Consider the following 19,297-nt stretch of genomic DNA (forward strand, 5'->3'; position numbering starts at 1 on the left):
ATACATAAGTGATGAATTTAACAGTATTTTGTAATAACCAAAATCTGTAAATAAAAAATATAATTTTAAAGTAGTGCAAAATTATAATATGAATAAAATATTTAATTAAAATACTTACCTTTTAACAAAATATTATTATGGTGCGGTTACCACTGGTCGGTTATAGATACTAATCTGTCCTCTCTCAACGTTGTTGTTCTCTCTCTCTTCTCCCTCTCACACTTTTACATGTATTTCATTTTCTCATCAAAACCTCTTCAAATACATGCACAATCGATCATAATAAAAAACAGTGCACCATTATAATCCCTCTTTATTATACGAGCTCCTCCCATACTCCATACATGTATTTCAGTTTTGATCCATTGCTCTCATTCAGATCCTTAATTCTATTTTGATATTGTATTAACGCTACAACCAATTGCCCCTTCTCTTGTGCATTTTCATATAGCTATATATCTTTTTCTTCCACAATTCATAATCAACTAAACTCACCTTTGATCATAAAATGAACAGTTTTGACCCCCAAAGACAAGACTCATTGAAAAGGAGATGGCAACAGCAAATTATGGGGGTAGCTTCAAATTCTTCTTCTTTGGCTTTCTATGGTGATAATAAGAATAACTCTAGAAACAAATTCCAAAGCTTTCTAGGGGATGATGATCTAGTCTCAACAGTAATCCCAGCAGTGACAGTGGTTCTTGAAGGCCGTTCGATCTGTCAGCGCATCAACCTCCATAACCATGCTAGCTACAAAAGTCTCGCCAAGGCACTTAGACAAATGTTTGTGGAGGGTGATGAAGGAAACATGGAGAATGATGATGTTCTTGATCTGTCTAATGCCATTCCTGGTTACCTTATTGCTTATGAAGACATGGAGAACGATCTTCTTCTTGCTGGTGATCTCAGTTGGAAGTAAGGGTCTTCTTTCACTCTTAATTACAAATACTTTGCCTCTTCCTTTATTATAACTTGTAGGTGATTGTTCATAAATTATGGTAACAGTTTTGTTAGTACCCAAATGAATTCTTGTATATTTAGATTGATTTATATTTCTTACTATTCAAAATAACTCTTAATCAAAAACATTTTAAGAAAGTGCACATTTTCATTTAAGAAAGACATTTATTTTATCCAAAGTAATGAAAAACATACATGTTTGATGAACTACAGCATTAGCTGTATCAAAAGTCACACTTTTTTCTTGCCTAAAAGTTTTTATCTATTTTTATTTCATGGATGTTTGGATTTTTTGCAATTATATTTTAACAAGCTATGTTGTTGAATGTCAAACTTTATTACGCAAGATCCCGTTTCTTATAACTGGTTGAAGGAGTAGGCATTGTTGATGGAGAATAAGTAATAGATTGGGGGGGTTTGATTATCAGTCTGCAGTAGTTTTCATCTCCATGTGCACACTTCTTTTCTTACCTAGAAGTATTTTTTTTCTATTGTAAAGTGATTATATCATATGTAAAAGTATAGTAGCCCCCAATTTTTTTTTCATGAGCAATTGTTAATATGTTAACAGCGCCCAATTTTAATTGTTATTTATTTGCATCCATACATTAATTAGGGATTTTGTACGTGTGGCAAAGAGAATTCGGATACTTCCAGCCAAGGGGAACTCAAAGAAAGCTGCAACAAGTACAAGAGAAGAAGCATAAGTGAGATCACCTGCACAATTGTTTGGTTAATCGCAAGGGAAAGATCTGTGCATCTAGAAATTGTTGAAATTAAAGTAATCAAATAAATTTGGCAGTGGCTAGAAAATGTGTTTAATTAAGATATATGAGAGTGGGTGAGTGGGTTACACTACTAGAAAAATGTGTTTGACTAACGAGAGCAAAAATTCTGATTATGAGTCAAATCCAATTGCAAGCACATGTAAACACTAGGTGTGCTTATATAAATAAAAGGACATTTAATTTTCCCATTGTTATGCTCATATATATACATATACACTTTCGGGATAAACTCTTTTCTTTAGTTATTTCATCTATATTATATATATTATATATTATATGTATGTATAAGGAGAAATCTTGATGTGAGTATCATTATGATATAAATTCTCTTTCCTATTTTGTCTGTAATTTTTTTTAATTTCTACAAAAAAAAAATAATCATATGTAATTATCACCATTATATTAACCATCATCTCACCTTAATTTGATAATTAAAATAAAGACAAAGAAATATAATATAAAGTACACCAAATAAAAATTACAAAATAAATTATATAATATAAAAAATATTCTAATTCATTAAAATAAAATATATGAAACTTAAATATTTGACATCAGAGAATAAAAATGTTACTAGACAAACACTAGTTCTTATAATAGAAGAAGAAATAAAACTTAAATTTTTGTTTTATTTTTCATGTCAACATGCAACATCATCTCAAATATTTTCCATAATACTTTTTTGTTGACATATATTATCATTAACAATAAAAAATATCATCAGGATAAAACTGTCATATTATACAAAAATTCCTTTTGTTATTTATGTACTTCCCACCCTCTTAACTAAAATGATTATGACACAAAATGTACAAATTTAAAGGTATAGAAAACTGCAAATTAATCATTGTTAAATATGGGAAGTGAAGTGAAAAGGTTATACGTGGTTAAAGTGGAAGTACACTTTTAAAGGGGAAAAACAGTTCCCATGTCCTTTCAAAAAGGTTATAAGTGGTGACACTCAAACAAGTTTACATGTCCTTAGTATAAATAAATGTAATTTCCTAGTACAGACAAATTCTTAGTTACCAAAGGAAAAATAACATACATTTATTTGTTGTGCTTTTTCGTTAAAGTGGAATTACACTTTTAAAGGGAAAAAACAGTTCCCTCTTATTTGATTCTCACACCACATGGACAGGTAACCTTAAATGCTGATTAAGTCCATTCCCCCTGCTTATGAGCGGTGTTTGCAAAATGATATGTAGTTATTAAGGTTGGGAATTATGAGGGAAAGGGGAGAGATAAATCAAAAGGAAGAGAAAAGGAAGGGAATTGTTTCCTTTGTTTGGGTATTAAATATAGATGAATGAAAGTAAACTAATAATAGTGTAAGAATATTTGTATTATTCTTTAAAAATGTAATTTAATGAGAAATGAACAATAATATATAATTATATAATTTAACTAAAATTATTTAGGTATTTTGACATTTTATCTTCAAAAAACTCAATATTAAGATAACTTTAAAAATAGATACCTAGAGGGTTTTGGAGGGTTTGAGAAATCCTCCAAAACTTTCAGATCTCCTTGACTAAACTCCCAAGAAAGACTTTCCAAAGTCATTTATTCTCTCCCCCTTCAAAACTTAACTTCCAAACAAAACCTAACGCAACTATTATGATCTTCTTATGTGTTTCCGGGCTAGTTTCAAGTGAACACAAGATTTTTTATGATTTTAGGCTACCACATTCATATAATTCAATTTCTCTTCTTCATGTGCATTATATTATTAGGTGATCGCCAAAATTGTAATACAATGAGACATAAAAAAGTGAGACAACTGATCTCCATTCGAGGCGGAGACCACCCAAAATAGGTAATGCACGCTATTGGTTGCCACAAGTACATGAGCTGTTTCTAGTTTCTACAATGGCCAACATTACAACAAGCTAAGGCAACACCATTATCTTATGTGCATAGCGCTTCTCCTCAATTCTTTAAGTCCATTTCATAGACTTTAAACTTCTATATTTATATATAAAAAATAGTGACGGGAATTGACTGAGAAAAATATTCATTAGAAAATGGAGTATTAATTAAACATAAAAAAATTATACTCAACTTGTTGAGACACAATTGTTTTTTATTGATTTTTAAAGAGTGCCCAAAAACTCTATAATATAGTTTGATCCTCGAGAGTATGTTGAGTTGTTGATGATTGAGTTGGGAAACATGTAAAATGCATGGATTCAACCTCCATCTATACTTTATGCTCATTCTCTAGATCTCTTCGCCCCTTGTAATAGTTGAGTCTAACCCTCATGATCTGTTTGCAAAATAAGTTTTTGGAGATGAAAAAATGTTTTAGAGATATTTAACAAACATATCTCATTACTTTAGAACCTTCATTTTTCATTTATTACTATGTAAAACTCAACTTGTAACACACGAATCCTTAAAATACATTTGTTGGATGAATTTTAGATATCAATAAAAAAAGAATATTAAAAAGTCATAAAATACACTTAGGAGATAATTGTAATGTAAAACTCAACTCATAAAAAATATAGATTGGATGCATTTGTTGCAATTGACCTCCTCAATAATTTTCCTCTCTGGCTTAATTAATTTTGTATAGAAAAGAGAGAGTACACACAACGGTATGCTAAGAACTAGAGATCCTGGTCATCTTTTTCCACCTTTAACTTTGGGAACTGGTTGTTTTTTATAGCAAGTAATTGAACAACCCAATTCAATATGGTGCTTCTAAAATAGCCTTTTAAATTAAAAGGGCTCAACCTTCCTTTAATTTAAATCGACATATGGACCGCATGCAGATAAATGTAAAGGACCACTGCCAACAAGTCAGTCATGACAAAGTGAAAAGTTAAAAGCAGGAGATGAAAAATCTTTCTTTTGGTATTACATAGAATATTTTTTCACTTTTTGAATAAAGAACTAATTTTTTTGGATTTATGCTTGTTTATTTAATAAGTATCGTTTTCAGGAATCGAACTTTTAACTTAAAAGATATAGTAAGACTTTACACTACTAGACTGACGTACTTCTGGTTGGTGGAGGATCAACAATATGTGCTTAATGGGAAATAATAACTCAATTAAGCCACCGCCTTCTTTATTTTTACCTACTTGAAGGAAGCTTGAAGGGGAAATACGATAATAACCTCTAATTATATTGCAGAAAAAAATGTACCAAAAAAATTATTCAATAACTTTGACTCATTGTTTCATATAAAATAACGATACAAATTAAAATCTAAGCAAAAGACATTGTTAATTTTTAAAGATACTAAACCTTTTTTATATATTGCATGTACCAGTAGACTCGAGTGCCACTATATCAGTGTTCTCCCTTATACATTGTGGCTAGTTTGAAGAACTTGTTCCTAAAATTTAAGGTTTTGGGTTGTGACCCGTATCTACATCTATGCAAATCTAAGGGCACATATTGTTCATGGTTTTTTTGTCATTCCAACTTTCTTTTCTAGATCAAGGAGTATATTTATCCCGAAATTGTAAACGAAATCAAATTGTAATATAGTTCAAATAAATATTTTTTTGTTTCCAATACCACTTTTTAATTGAAACAATTTCTCATATTTTTATGCTAACTATAATCATTTGTATGTTTTTTATTAAATCAAAGTAAATAATTGTTCTTTAACTACCTGCTAGTATTTGTTAAATTAGTTAAGTTAGCTTATATGTTTGTCCTCCTGGAAATTTCACGGGTCCTAATTATCTCTAATTTATGAAGTGAAAAGTAATGATCATACAGATAAATGATTTATTCAATTTTTATAAACATTTTCAAACACTAATTTCCAATCAAAACACGCGCGGTATTTACAATAGGAAAATAATTTGCCCGCTCATTGTTAGCGCCACAGCAAATCACTCAAAATTTTAAAAGGTTCAGTAATCCTCGTCATACCCAATCCAACGGTTCATATTCACATATGAAAAACACTATCACACGGATCGCAACCCAATCCAACGACCATAAATCTATCTCCTCATCTTATATAACCCCCAAATCCCAAACTCACCAATCACCAAAACACAGAGAGTGAGAAAGAAAGCAAATACTAACAAGTGAAAAAGATGTCTGGAAGAGGAAAAGGAGGCAAGGGTCTTGGAAAGGGAGGAGCAAAACGACACCGTAAGGTTCTCAGGGATAACATCCAAGGAATCACCAAGCCTGCAATTCGTCGTTTGGCTCGTCGAGGTGGTGTGAAGCGTATCAGTGGTTTAATCTACGAAGAGACACGTGGCGTCCTTAAGATCTTCCTCGAGAACGTGATTCGTGATGCTGTTACTTACACTGAGCATGCTCGCCGCAAGACGGTGACTGCAATGGATGTTGTTTATGCTCTTAAGAGACAGGGTCGCACTCTTTATGGTTTTGGAGGCTAGACTTTGTGCATCCACTATCTCCAATTTCACCTTTTTCTATTCTTATTCTGCAATTAGGTTTTCTTAGCCATTTTTAATTGTTCTGTTTTAGTTCTCGTAAATTGATAAGTTGAAAGTTCTGTGAAACTGTGTAACTCTTGTTATATGAATGGATTAAGGTTGATTTATGTGCAAATTATGTTTTTCCTTTAACCTAATTTAAACCAATTGAATCTTAGTCTCTAAATCTATTGCATCTAGGCACGCTTTTGGTTTTGTCCTTCATTCGTGTTGTGTGATTGTTGTTTTAGTGTATCAATCGCGTTTTATAAATTTAGGAGTGACGGATCCGACTCAAATTCTGTATTCTCGTTTTGCTATTTTGTTTGATATTTGTGTCGAGGTAATCTTTTCCAATACTTAGATAATTCAATTGATATTGAATTTTTATAAGTATTTAATATGTATGTATTGACATGTGTTTTTTATACCGTCAGTAAATTTTCATTATTTTAGTTAGGATTTACTCTAAACAAATTTATTATAAATCAATGGTGGGTGATATGCCGATAATGTAAAAAACTTTACGCAGTGCATAAATTTTAAACTTTTTTTATAATTAGATCTTAGAATTAAGAATATTATGAACTGTATTTTGGGACACTGATTTTGAGTATTAAAAAAGATTTGACTAAATGTTAGGATGCATAATTCCTCAACATAGTGAGTCTTCATCTGGAAGCTATGTGCAAAGAAGTGATTTCTTTGACGTCCTTTTTGTTTTTTCATTTAAATTGAATGAAGATTGTTTTTGGTTCAAAATTATTATTGTATATAAAATGCTAATTTCCCCCAATAGATAGACTCAAAAATAAAACTAAAAAAGGATTTGCTGAAAAAGATGTGAATTAAGATCAATAGTGTTGGGATGGTATCTTAGGTCCCAGAGAGAGAGTGTACCAGTCTATATATCAAACTAGCAAGTTACCTGTGCATTCGTACGGGGCAATATATTTTTGTCGTATGATTTAGAAAATATATATTTCTCGTGCATTCGACTTGGATATATAAAAACAAATGTTTCCTAAACCATTGTTGGTTTCATGCATGGTCGAAACATATGTTTCAAAAATATTAAACTGAAATTGATTTTCAACATATTTAAACAAACTTTTGTAATAAAGATAATCAACGTAATATAAAGGATAATATATAATAAACAAAAACAGAGTACTAACCCTTAAATGAAAATATATAGACAAACATATACACAATTCACATCATGAAGCAACCAAAGAATAATTAAAAAATAAATGCATCAACCTATTTAAACAAACTTTTGTAATAAAAAACCATTAAAGTAAAGCTACTAATTATTAATGATCTCAACCACAAATTTATTAATAGTGATATTATTATTATTCATTAATTAAGCAGAGGATATGAAAGGTCAATTGGGTATGAGTTGATTTTAATCATGTGTGGTAGTGTGTATGTTAGGAAGTGGAGTATTTTAGGAGGGAATTTTTTTGCTGAGAGCTTGACACGTGGCATGAAGGGACATTATTTTCTTATATAGTAATAGATATACTCCCATAATGTTGAGACTCTGCATACATTTAATTACTATATTTAAATACATATAAATTTTTGAAAACTAATTCATTAAATTATTAAGACTTTAAACTCAAGCATTTTGTTCATTTTTCAAGGAATCTTTTTTACCGTTGATGTTAAAGTTGACATTCAGAGTGTGCTAAACACAATTACACATCCTTAGCCAACAAAATACAAACGGCATGTGAAAAGTACAAAAATATCTTCAAATTGGATCCCTCGTTGTTATGATAGCCACAAGAACATTTTCACTATCCTTTTCGCTGAAATGGACAATGGACTATTCACTTCCCTCCTCGGTTCACCTTTATCTGTTTTGGGCTTTCTAGATGCTTTTCTCTATCACCTTCCTCCCCTTTTCTATTTTAATCTAGAAGCCATTGACAAATAAACCAGAATCACCTAGAGAATAAAAGCCCAAACGTAAATATATTTCTATATACTCCAAACATAATAACATAAATCCGAAAGAAACTAAAATTAGTTTTATTAAACTCGAACGGATGAATAATTGGGTTAGGTATTGAGTCACTAATTTAACCATTTGGTCAATTGTTGGATCGATTAATTTAGTTTGCATTAAAAATTTGTAATATTACGTAATAATATTTAATAATCATATGGACAAATTAAAAACATTATCATGCATTATTAAATAACAATAACATTTTACTAGTAAAAAATGATACAAGTTGATAACATCATCAATCAACATATGAATTATGTTTTAAATACAACAAAAACATACAATAAATTTAAAATTTAATTAAACAATGAAAATTTTGTTATAATGTAAACTAACAAATAAGTTAAAAGTATTTGTTTTTCATTGAAAAACGACATCAATTTGATTATTTTTAATTTTTTTTTGCTTGACTTCACCGGTTCGATCAGACACTCAAATCACTAGTTTTATGTTTAAACTAACCATGTCAATCCCATCTAACACAAATCTGGTTAGACGAGATACTCAAACCAGTTAGATGTCCAGTTTATGGTTGAATCAATCGGACTATCCAGTTTGAACCAAGTTCTATAACTGACTAAAATGCTCCTAATGTAGTTTTTATCTTTATCACTAAAATAATTTTAATAATAAATAAAATTATCACATTATATTTAAGAACCATCATTTTCTATATTAACGTTTGATGTTATCGACCAAAATACACTTTCAACCTAAATAAAATAAAGCACACACATATATATACCACCTCCCTCTTTTGCATGCTTGAAACAATTCCTCTCTCTTCAAATATGGCAGAAGACAAGAAACACTACAAACTCCAAGTAGATGAAGATGATGATCATGAAGAGGCACTCTCCCTCTGCGACCTTCCACTAAACCAAAACACAAGCAGCAAACTTAACAACTTGAACGACAAGTCGTTTAAGAAAATCATGGTGTCACCATTACACGACTCCACTGAATTATTTGAGTTCTTCAACGGCTTCACCATCACCACTGATATGTGCCCTGCAGATGATATCATTTCTTGCGGAAAACTATTACCCCTCAAAGACAAAGACAAAAATATCCTCACAGAACCTAAGAAACCACCACCTATTCTTCGCCGAAGATCAGAGTCTCTCTCTTCTCTGAATCAATCAAATAGTGTGGCCACATGTTCTCGCCGTCTCATGATGAGGAATAGTAGATCCATGGATTATCAGCGGTTAGATGACGTCATATCTCCGGTGTTAGAGTATGATCGGAGCTTCTCTACGAGGAGTGTTGTGATATCGGAGAAAAAAGCATTGAAGCCACGCTGGTATTCAAATATGTTTGGGACAATGAAGGTGCCGCATGAGATGAAGCTTAATGATATCAAGAATCGGCAAGTTCGCCGGAATCCGTCCACGTCGATGTTTCCGTGTCCGGATAACGGTGGCGTGAATCGGTTCTCCGGCAAGGTATCGTGGAGAATACTGAAGGCACTGAGCTGCAAGGATCCAAGCAGCGTCACTGTGACGACGTCGTTTCCTATGCCGCAAGCGTCCTAGAATCTTAATGTCACGTGACGGGCACGCCCACGAGAATGATGAAAGTTCTTATAATAACTTATAAGTTGTAATCATATACAATTATATTTTGACGTGTTTGGCCTTCGGGTTTTGGTCGATGACATGTATGGGGATGTATAAGGGAGGGGTAGTTTGGACATTGAAACGTTGCTTCATCTATAGAAAAATATAATATTGACTTCACGTGAAAGCAAAGATTGTCTATGGTGGCGATCCATAAGGGGTCATAGTCCCTCTGAGTAAAGGAAATGGATCCTCTCCGATACTGGAGAGTTCAGTGCTGGATAGGATGATGACATGTGGTCAAAAATTGTTTTTAACGACTATGATTACATGTTATAATCTATTAAAAATAAATAAAAACTCTTTAAAAAATTCTCAACCACATATTCTAGTACTGGAGAAACCAGTACTGGAGAGGAGTTGAAGTCCTGAGTAAATGAGAGGATTTGTATATTTTATTTATTTATATTTTAGTCCTAGATTCCAAGTTACTTTTGTTGGTTAGGTGGTGCTTATTAATAATAGGTGTAAATGACAATCACAAGAAACTTGATAGATGAGAATGACACTTATAATATATGTATCTATGTACTCTTTTTTTGTTTTTGGATTTGCTATTTTAGTTTGTTTCTATTATTACTACCTGCGTTTTATAAACGTGTCTATCAATCTATGTATGATAATGATAAATTTAAAATTTTGCATAGATAATATGATAATATTTGTTGGATTATATTTTCCCTTTTCACTGCCTGTAAACTTGGTTTGTATTGATGCATGGATGTTTTATATCTTAGTAACTATAACATCAACTTCAACAAAGAATAAAATATTCGTTTGAAATAAATTTATTTTAAAGTGAGCAAGTATGTTGCTCTTAATTAATTAAAGATGTTAAAGTCTGAATTAAGCTTGGAATCAAATACACCATTTGTATGAGAATTAGAAGTATGCAATCTTCATAACCAAGAAGTATGTTAATCTTCATAGGCTTTTCACAATCTAATTCTGTCAAGATCATACGTTTCTTTTGTACAAAATATGTTCACCGATCTTGCATTTTCTTAACTTTTTAAGCCAAAGCATATTATCAAAGAGAGTACTAAGTGTACTCTAACCCCACAAATACATAGCTTCCCCTATGATGAGAACCAGATCCACAATTGAAACTCGATGAAGTCAAGCACCCATACAATTTCTCATGATTCTTCCCCATGAAAAAGCTCATCAAATAGTAATACGAATCCACTAAGGAGACCAGCACAGGCATAGGCAAACCCACACAATCAAAGACTTTACTCCAACCACGTTTAGCCAACCTATAAACAAGAAAAAAAATGACCCACATATTGCATGTGTTAGTGCTTTAATCATTTCTTTGCTTTATACATGTATTTGGATGCCATTTGCTTTTTTGATTTTAATTTCATATATTTTTCTTGCTTCACATTTGTTGACGTATATCTGATCGTGGACAATGACATCTTTAAATTTTTTACTTGAAGATTTTATTACAAAATAAGACATCATATATGTTACTTTTGTAGGATTAAGTTCTACGAATGAGTAATCGATGTATATAACATTGTTGTATTTTTATTTCTTCGTAACGCCTTGTAACAATAATATATTTAAAATCAGTGATGTGAGAACAATAAAAACTAGAAAAAAGTGAGATTTTTGAATTATAAAACGTAGTTGACTTTTTTTGGCTTATTATTATGGGATGGCCAGTGAAGTTGATCAAACATGTGCTTTAAAGAAAGTATAAACTACTTGTGCTAACAACGACCCCACCATCATTGAATAGCTGAATAATGTCACTGATGAACAATATGTCTTCATATGCTTTGAATGGCTGAAATTTTGAATCAAATGTAGTTTTAAAATTTCGATGACATTTAAATTTAACGGTGTTAATTTCCATGGCATTAAAAAATTTCTTTCGTTGATCCATCATTGTCTCTCTTCTCCTCTTCTTCAAGATATAGAAGTTTTTTGTGCAAGCAACAAGCATTCTTCATTGACTCAAATAGAACACAGAACAACACATTAAGTAAATTTTCAGAGACTACGCCAGATGGTCCTATTGGAGTGAGAACCTGACTCGTGTCCAATGCTATGAATATGGATCATTAGAGTAGAACACATATACATTGTCTCGGATCATTTTTCATATCTTGTCATGATTATATTAAAATGTTTTTATTGGTTTGAGACAACATAACATATAATATAGGGTAACAGTCTATTCAATATTCATCCATTCGTATGATTTGCTTTTACATTCTTAAACGTTCTCCCCATTTATTTTATATATGTTTACATCTCCTAAAAATATATATTTGAAATTCTATTATTTGTTTTAGAGAACACAGGCAGGACCATATTGAGCGAAACAGGAATACGTTCTTAATAAAAAGCATACAAAAGTAGAGATTGCTATTAATAACAACGTTCCTAAAACACCATTGTGGGTGTTTTTAGTAATAAGCATTAATTAATAATTTCCCTATTTATTACTACATCATAAAATACGAAAATATGAGTCGAGAAACTCGAGACTATCTCATTTTTTTAATAATTGATCTGATAAAATAAATTAAGTATTGGTTGTCAAATTAATGACCATATGTGAAGTAGATAAGAATTAGGAAAAGGAAATGAAAAGAAATTTCACCAAAATCTGTCTCATATATTTTCATTTCTAGGATGAAGATATGCGGGCCATCCGAATGCATGTAGTTTAAATAATTAGAGCAAGAGTGAGGCAACTAAGTAATATGATTAAGGGTAATGTTAAGGAACAAGAAAAGAATTGCTCCATTGATTTTTTATTATTTTATTTCATCTCTTTAAAATTTAAAATTACTACTTTTAAATAATTTTTAACATATAAATATAAATATGTCGACGGTGAGAACCGAACCCTCAACCTCCTTTACTACATTTCTTAATGACTTAAACTATCATTCACCATAATTATAAGACCAGCTTGTAACTTATTTGATGAAAATTTGAACTCCCAATTTTATTCATTTCATTTCTTAAATTCTTTACATTAACCATCTATCATGTACTACTTTTAAATAAAGAGTTTAAAGTCTGTGCATTGACAGTGTAAAGTTTTTTACATTATCATCATATTATCCACTATTAATCTGTATTACTTTTATTTAAGAATCAATAATGGTTAATACATCAATGATGGATGATTAACTGACAGTATAAAAACATTTATACTATCCTTGTATACATATTAAATCCTTAAATAAAAAGTTTCTGTTTATGAAACTTTCGGGAGTTGCCCATAAAATATTAGCCAGCAACAATAAACGTTGTTGCGAAACACATCTCTTACATAGTATTTTACTATTTTTTTTTTACTTTTACTTATCAGTGACTAGAAAATCTGTCCCAATAATGTTTTTTAAAAATCTGAACATAGGGAAAGTTATGCATTTTTTAGTGGTTTTCCTTTTCAAAATTTTCATTACTCATTTTTTCTTTAATTTTTCTTTCAAGGACACTCTCATATGCCTATTCTCACTGCTCTTGAATCAATCATGATTTTGTTAATTGAAAAACTGAGTTGTGATTGGCTTGTTAGAAATCACCTCATTTAGTATAATAACTTTCATTTCTTTATTTCCTTTCTTTTTCATTTCAATTTGTTAACCAAAAACAATGTGAAAGATTTAATAAGCTCGTTATAGCTGCTGACTTCTTAGGTTGGATTTTGAGCTTGTAATTTATATAAGTCGTGGAAAAAAAACTTGGAAATTAAGTTATCCGTAGCATCATATTCTCTACTCAATTTGTATCATAATTCGGAGACTGTGGTGTTTATTATCTCTAGAGTAAAGGAGAATCTTTCCCTTGAAGCAAGCAAAGCTATCTATAGCTTATGAGTGAATACCAAATGGCAACATAATTATGTTGAAGTGCATATACTATTTAAATAATAGGTTCTATAGTTTTTCATGTTCATGTTGACATTACCTATGAATGGCTTGTTGAACATGATAAAAGCTACATTATTATATCTTTTGGGACTGGCCCCCCACTTCAAATGTAATAATTTTCACTCAATTTGAATGATACAGTGTGGACATGAATAAAAAAGATCAATCCCAACTATATTTATTATCATAATAGTATAAGAAAAATGTGGAAAGTGACAATTTTAACTGAACTTAGTATATAAATCAATTATTATATAATGTGAACAATGAAAATGAAAGCAAAATAGTAGTTACAATAAGAATATATTTTGCTGTACTAATAGTAGTTACAGTAAGCACATGCTTGTAGAAATCAACCTAGCTTCTTGGAGACATTGTTTTTTAGTATGTGAAATCTAAATGTTTGTAGATAAAATAAAAAGATGTGAAATGTAAAATCTAGTATGGTCCATCTGGGTGTAAAATTTTGGGATAAAATGTTTTCTTGTAAAATTTTCACATAGACAATGAAATAATAGTGACGCATATTGCATCCGTGTTTTCACCCAATAAAAGGTGTTTTAAACATTTTTCATGTCAACCAATATGAACTTTAGAGAAGCTAATGAATTCGTGTATTGTTTTGCTCAGAGTTTCAGCTTAAGTGCCATAGGCAAAGAGCACGTTTCCTTAATCATTGGTGCACCGTGCGCTTAGGTAAATTGTTTAATTAAGTATTTATTAATGCTTTTCTTAAACAAAAACCAAATGACTCTATTTTCATAAGTTACCCTAGCAAGCTTAATAAAATAAGGAGAAAAAAAAGCTTATAGAAAAATCTTAATATCCTATGTTTATAAGTTAATGTTATTTTCTTAAACTGTCTTAGAGTATAAGTTATTTACTAGTATCATTGTTACTTACAAATATGAAGGAGATCATATGTTCCAACTTGGTAACAAGGTTGATGATATCAAGTTGGGACATGTGATCTAAGCTTATGGAATTGTCTTGGTGACGATTACTATATAAAGGAAGAAAAAATTGAAAGAGAATTAAAACGGTTTTTCCTTCTAATCCACAAAGCCTATCCTTCTCCTAATGTTTATTGTTATCCATGTCACCTTATTTCACAACAAAAGTTTTTGGAACTTCGACTCATGGAAGTTATACTTCACTTCCTAAACTGTTATCTTATCTATATATAAAATTGAAGCCTTCCTGAAGTACATTTCCAAAAGTTTATTTCTCAGAGCATCACATATAATTTCATACTTCAGGAAGTTTAAAAAGTGAAGTCAAAATAAAAATGGATGGTATTAAAAACAATCACAATTCCAAATGGATCTCATGGGAAAACACCTAGGAGATTATGCAATGGTTCCAGATCCTAGTTTGGAACCTCTGGTTTGTACTTTATGTTCCTACAATACTAGAATTGAGATAATAGTCTTGCCCTTGTTTGCTAATTTGTTGAAGGATAATGAAATGAATTCTAGCTGTAGTTTGGGCACCATGCGTAGTCTGGAGTAGCTCGACCTTTTATAATATCTGGTACTTTTACAGGCACAGAACATGATAATTTACTGTTAATACAATTATACATATGAATTTGTAATGTGATTACCTATTGATACATATGAATAACTATGCCAATTTAGGTGATACTTCAGAAGAGAAGTGATGACATGTAGCCATGTAGGTAAAAAATTTCTCTAGTTGGAAAAGGGTCTCTATGAAGTATGAACCATAATCTTGCTGGTATTCTCCATTCCCTCACAGTAAAATCCTTACATATTCTTCAAAATTTTATCAGGAATCAGTTAACTCTACCCTTAATCACAAAGGGGTAAAAACAAAGGCTTTGGTATGATAAAAAACAAACATACAGTTTACTCTACCCTTATTTCTCTGCCTGATTCAGTGACACTTGAGTAATGTGGGAACTCAGGTTTCTTATATATATGGTGTACATGGCACTGGATTAGCCAGTCAATTTACAAACAAATTCACAAGAATACACACATCAAAGAAAGAATCTGGCCTGTATCTCCTGCCAGGTTTTGTCAAGTTTAACCATTAAGTATATAACCCTCACCTCTCTCCATAGTGACAGTCAGTGAGTACATCAGCAAAAGCAAAAGAAAGGCTTCAATCAAGAGAGATAAAAAAAGGGGGTCACCATTAAGTATATATAATAATTATTTTTTAAAAACTAATTTTACTAACTATATATAAGAGTAAGCAGTTAAGGTATCACCAATATCAGTTAAGTACACAAAATCGCTTGTACCAGTGAAAGTTTGTCATCAATTTTGCATATCATGTAAATTCTACAATGTCATTAAATTACAAGGTTGCATCCAAATAGAGCTATATTGAGATCAAATAGAGTGAAACTAGCATTAAATATTAGACGAATTTGTATACAATTGACAGCCCCAGGAAACTAAAATAGAAACCAATTCCTGTAGGATGTAGAGGGTTATCCTATCAGTATCCACATACAGGTAGTAATTCACCTTAATGTCAACAACCACAAATTATAAGGTGAGATTGATTGCCTTCCCTGCCTCCTTAGTGGACTTGTCCCACCGCAACAGCCAGACATCTCATACGGCCAGTGACCTCCTTTGTCTATGAGACTACGAAAATGTAAAGCCCTGCAAAAGCCGAAGGCTAGTTAATGTAATGCCACACACCAAAAAAGAAAAAAGCAACAAACAAATAAATATATTGCCTTCAAATAGAAGCCATTAAGAGAACATAAACATACATTACAATAAAGCTGAAGTAAACATAAATTAGAGACAAATTTGTTACAGATGGAATTCCCAGATGCCAAAAATCCTTTAGGAGCAGGAAATTGGAAGTCTTACCCATGATAAAAATGGTCAACATTAGGGCAACTGTAACTTGAACAGAACAACCATATCGCAATTGTAAGGGACTTCGAAATTGTTTGTTGAATAAACCAATGCGACCAGAACACTGTAGAGTATGAGAAATTCATTAGCAACTACTTGGAATGTACAAATATTGGGACGTATTTCAGAAATGTAGACTGTAAGAATGGAAGAGCAAACATAGAAAATAGTTCCCATCTTTTCCATGTATCTCTTTCATAAAAATATATTCATATAACCTGATTGAGAATATGAACTGCTCGCATGGCCTTAGGATATTCTTCCCATTTTTGTTTCCAGAAGAGAGGTCTGGATCCTTTCTCTTTCGGGGTGGCCTCAAGAGGCCTTGTAGGTTTATTTCTCCGCTCATCTCCAGCAATTGCAATTTTTAAAGCACTATAATTTGGAGTACTCCATGTCTTCCTTGTACTAATTGTCCTATCTGTTTGACAAACTACCTCGTCACTGTTTCTAGAAACAGAATTAGCTTTTATTTCTATCACATGATCCCTATCCTTGTTAACAGATCTGAAATCTTCGGAAACCTCATCAATAGTAGAGATATCCCAGTTGCAGGCAGAATTTACTCTTCCATTTTTATCTTCTTTATTGACTAATTTCTCCTGAACGGAGCTTTTCGAGGAAGGATTAACCTTTTTGAAGGAGGGAGTGACCTCTACACACTCATCCTTAGAGCTTTGTATGGTCTGACATGTTCCAGATAGAAATGCAGCCAAATCATCACGCTCTTCTTCGTTGAGATTTACCCACCGAAGGGGTTGCTTACCTTCTTCAGTAAAAGATTCCCTTAACGCTTGTTCAACCTGGGAAATTTGGCTTTCGATAGCAGAAATAAACTGCCTATGCCTAGTGGCAATGTTGAAATCACCGTGATGTCGGTAGTTTAGCCTGATCGCTTTCTCAAATTCTTCCATCTATTTCATCATGATCAAAACAGAAAATAAACAATAGAAAATTTGAAAGGGAATATTCAGTTTCATAAGGGAGTTAACTTATCAGAAAATCAATGATAAGAAGATTTCAGAACTTTGAGACAAAACAAATATTCATTAGGAGTATATATACCTGCCATTTTGCAGTACCTAAAGCAGTTTGCAGCTCCCTGCATAGTTCATTTAATCCACCAGAAGCTGACCTTTCTCTCCTCTCTCTTAACCATGCCCTATACGCAGATTCCATTCTGGAAAGATGGAGAGAGAAATGAAATTCAAGTCAAACAGAATCACAGTGATGTTTCACTGAAAAACTATAATAAATGACTAGTTTCCCCTTTTTTTTGCAGGACTTTACCCCGAAGGGAGTCCTTCCAGAAATTCTCGGAGGCCTGAGCCAAACCCAGGCCTAAGAGGGGGTTTGAAAATAGTTTTCAACCAGCAATGGACGCGCCTCGGTTAGAACCTCATTAGCTGCGTCATTGCCTCAAGCCCAAAGATAACTATTTTCGCCTCAAAATCAGGAAAAAACTTTAACAAGGGAGATTGTCATGCAATTGCAAGATCATCATCCATGACAAAAGTTTTTTTCCCCAGAAGAACCTGGTATGCTGGGGATAAGTAATTCAGTACTTAACCAGATAAATAAATAAACAATATTTGAAAATTTCAAAGCTAATATTCCACCCCTTGTATGCATTATTCCATAAATAAATAGAAAAAAGTAACCCACTAAAAGTTCAAAACCGAAATAGACAATACAAAAGTGTAAGAGACAGCAACAAATTGAGTAAGGAAAATAGGAAAACAGAACTTGGCGCAACAAAAGACACGAGAATCATCAATGAACCGATGGAAGAACCCCCAACAGAACCATAATAATAATAATAAATAAATAAAAACAGACATGCAGAACAAAATTCGGTTGCAGACACGAAATTAAAAATCAAATACAGACAAAGAAAAAGTAAAAATAAAAAAGAACATAAATAGGAAAAAATTGAAATGCAAATAAAAAAGTGGGGAACGTACATATCAGCTGATTCCTGAACCTCCTCCGCTGCAGAGAAGAAAGAGTCCTTCCGCCATAGATCAAAACTATTAGCTACCAACATCTTCAACAGCCCAAAATTCTTCGGAGTTCGAAGGAAACACGTATACGAAGCAATCTCTGGTGAAGAAAAACAACAAGAGAAGCTAGGTAGTTGGATTTGTTCCTGGATTCTCTCTCTTCAATTTCTTGTGAGTTATGGCGAAGCCAAGAAGCAATTGAAGAGAGACTCACTTCTCTCTATTTTATTTCCATTTTATTCCTAATCGTTTGAAGGTTTAAGTTTTAAAATTGGATTTAATATACGACTTTATACACTAAACAAATCATCACCATCCATTTATATATTAATCATATTCATTCTCAAATAAAAATAATATAAATTAACAGCATATAATATGTTAATAATATAAATTTTTTACACTAATAATATTAGATTTTAAATTCTTTAAAATCTAACCATCATATGAGATAAGTGACGGATTCCAATTACTAACTTCAATTTCTTTTTCCTTTATATTTTCGAAAATCTAATTTTTAGATTTAATCACAAATTCAAACTATTAAATTTTCCTAAAATTAATACTAACGTATAAAGTATAATAAGATTCTCTCATGATAATATATCTTATTACTTCAAAGCATATAATACATTTAGTTACTATAACTTATCAAATTGTATATTTTAATAG

At 31.6% G+C, this 19,297-nt stretch overlaps 4 protein-coding genes across 5 annotated transcripts; 3 read left to right on the forward strand and 1 right to left on the reverse strand.

Annotated features, from left to right (window-relative positions):
• On the forward strand, positions 229-1,936 carry LOC109363043 (auxin-responsive protein IAA33-like). Its single transcript, XM_019609210.1, has 3 exons — positions 229-915; positions 1,577-1,797; positions 1,847-1,936. Exons 1-2 carry the CDS (start codon positions 509-511, stop codon positions 1,665-1,667), a joined length of 498 nt encoding a protein of 165 aa, XP_019464755.1. The 5' UTR covers positions 229-508; the 3' UTR covers positions 1,668-1,797; positions 1,847-1,936.
• LOC109363044 (histone H4) lies at positions 5,762-6,298 on the forward strand. The gene has a single exon (XM_019609212.1). It carries the CDS (start codon positions 5,816-5,818, stop codon positions 6,125-6,127), a length of 312 nt encoding a protein of 103 aa, XP_019464757.1. The 5' UTR covers positions 5,762-5,815; the 3' UTR covers positions 6,128-6,298.
• Positions 8,952-9,992, forward strand: LOC109361714. The gene has a single exon (XM_019607246.1). It carries the CDS (start codon positions 8,981-8,983, stop codon positions 9,725-9,727), a length of 747 nt encoding a protein of 248 aa, XP_019462791.1. The 5' UTR covers positions 8,952-8,980; the 3' UTR covers positions 9,728-9,992.
• Positions 15,986-18,863, reverse strand: LOC109362435. 2 transcript variants are annotated; one of them, XM_019608230.1, is made up of 5 exons: positions 18,587-18,863; positions 17,688-17,802; positions 16,841-17,536; positions 16,575-16,686; positions 15,986-16,358 (listed from the first exon to the last, which is right to left on the reverse strand). In XM_019608230.1, the coding sequence occupies exons 1-5, from the start codon at positions 18,667-18,669 to the stop codon at positions 16,333-16,335; spliced, it is 1,032 nt and encodes a 343-aa protein (XP_019463775.1). In that variant the 5' UTR covers positions 18,670-18,863; the 3' UTR covers positions 15,986-16,332. The 2 variants fall into 2 exon arrangements, with proteins under 2 accessions (XP_019463775.1, XP_019463776.1); XM_019608231.1 differs by lacking the exon at positions 16,575-16,686.

The sequence above is a fragment of the Lupinus angustifolius genome, chromosome LG12, assembly GCF_001865875.1.
Source record: "Lupinus angustifolius cultivar Tanjil chromosome LG12, LupAngTanjil_v1.0, whole genome shotgun sequence".
Classification (NCBI taxonomy): domain Eukaryota; kingdom Viridiplantae; phylum Streptophyta; class Magnoliopsida; order Fabales; family Fabaceae; genus Lupinus; species Lupinus angustifolius.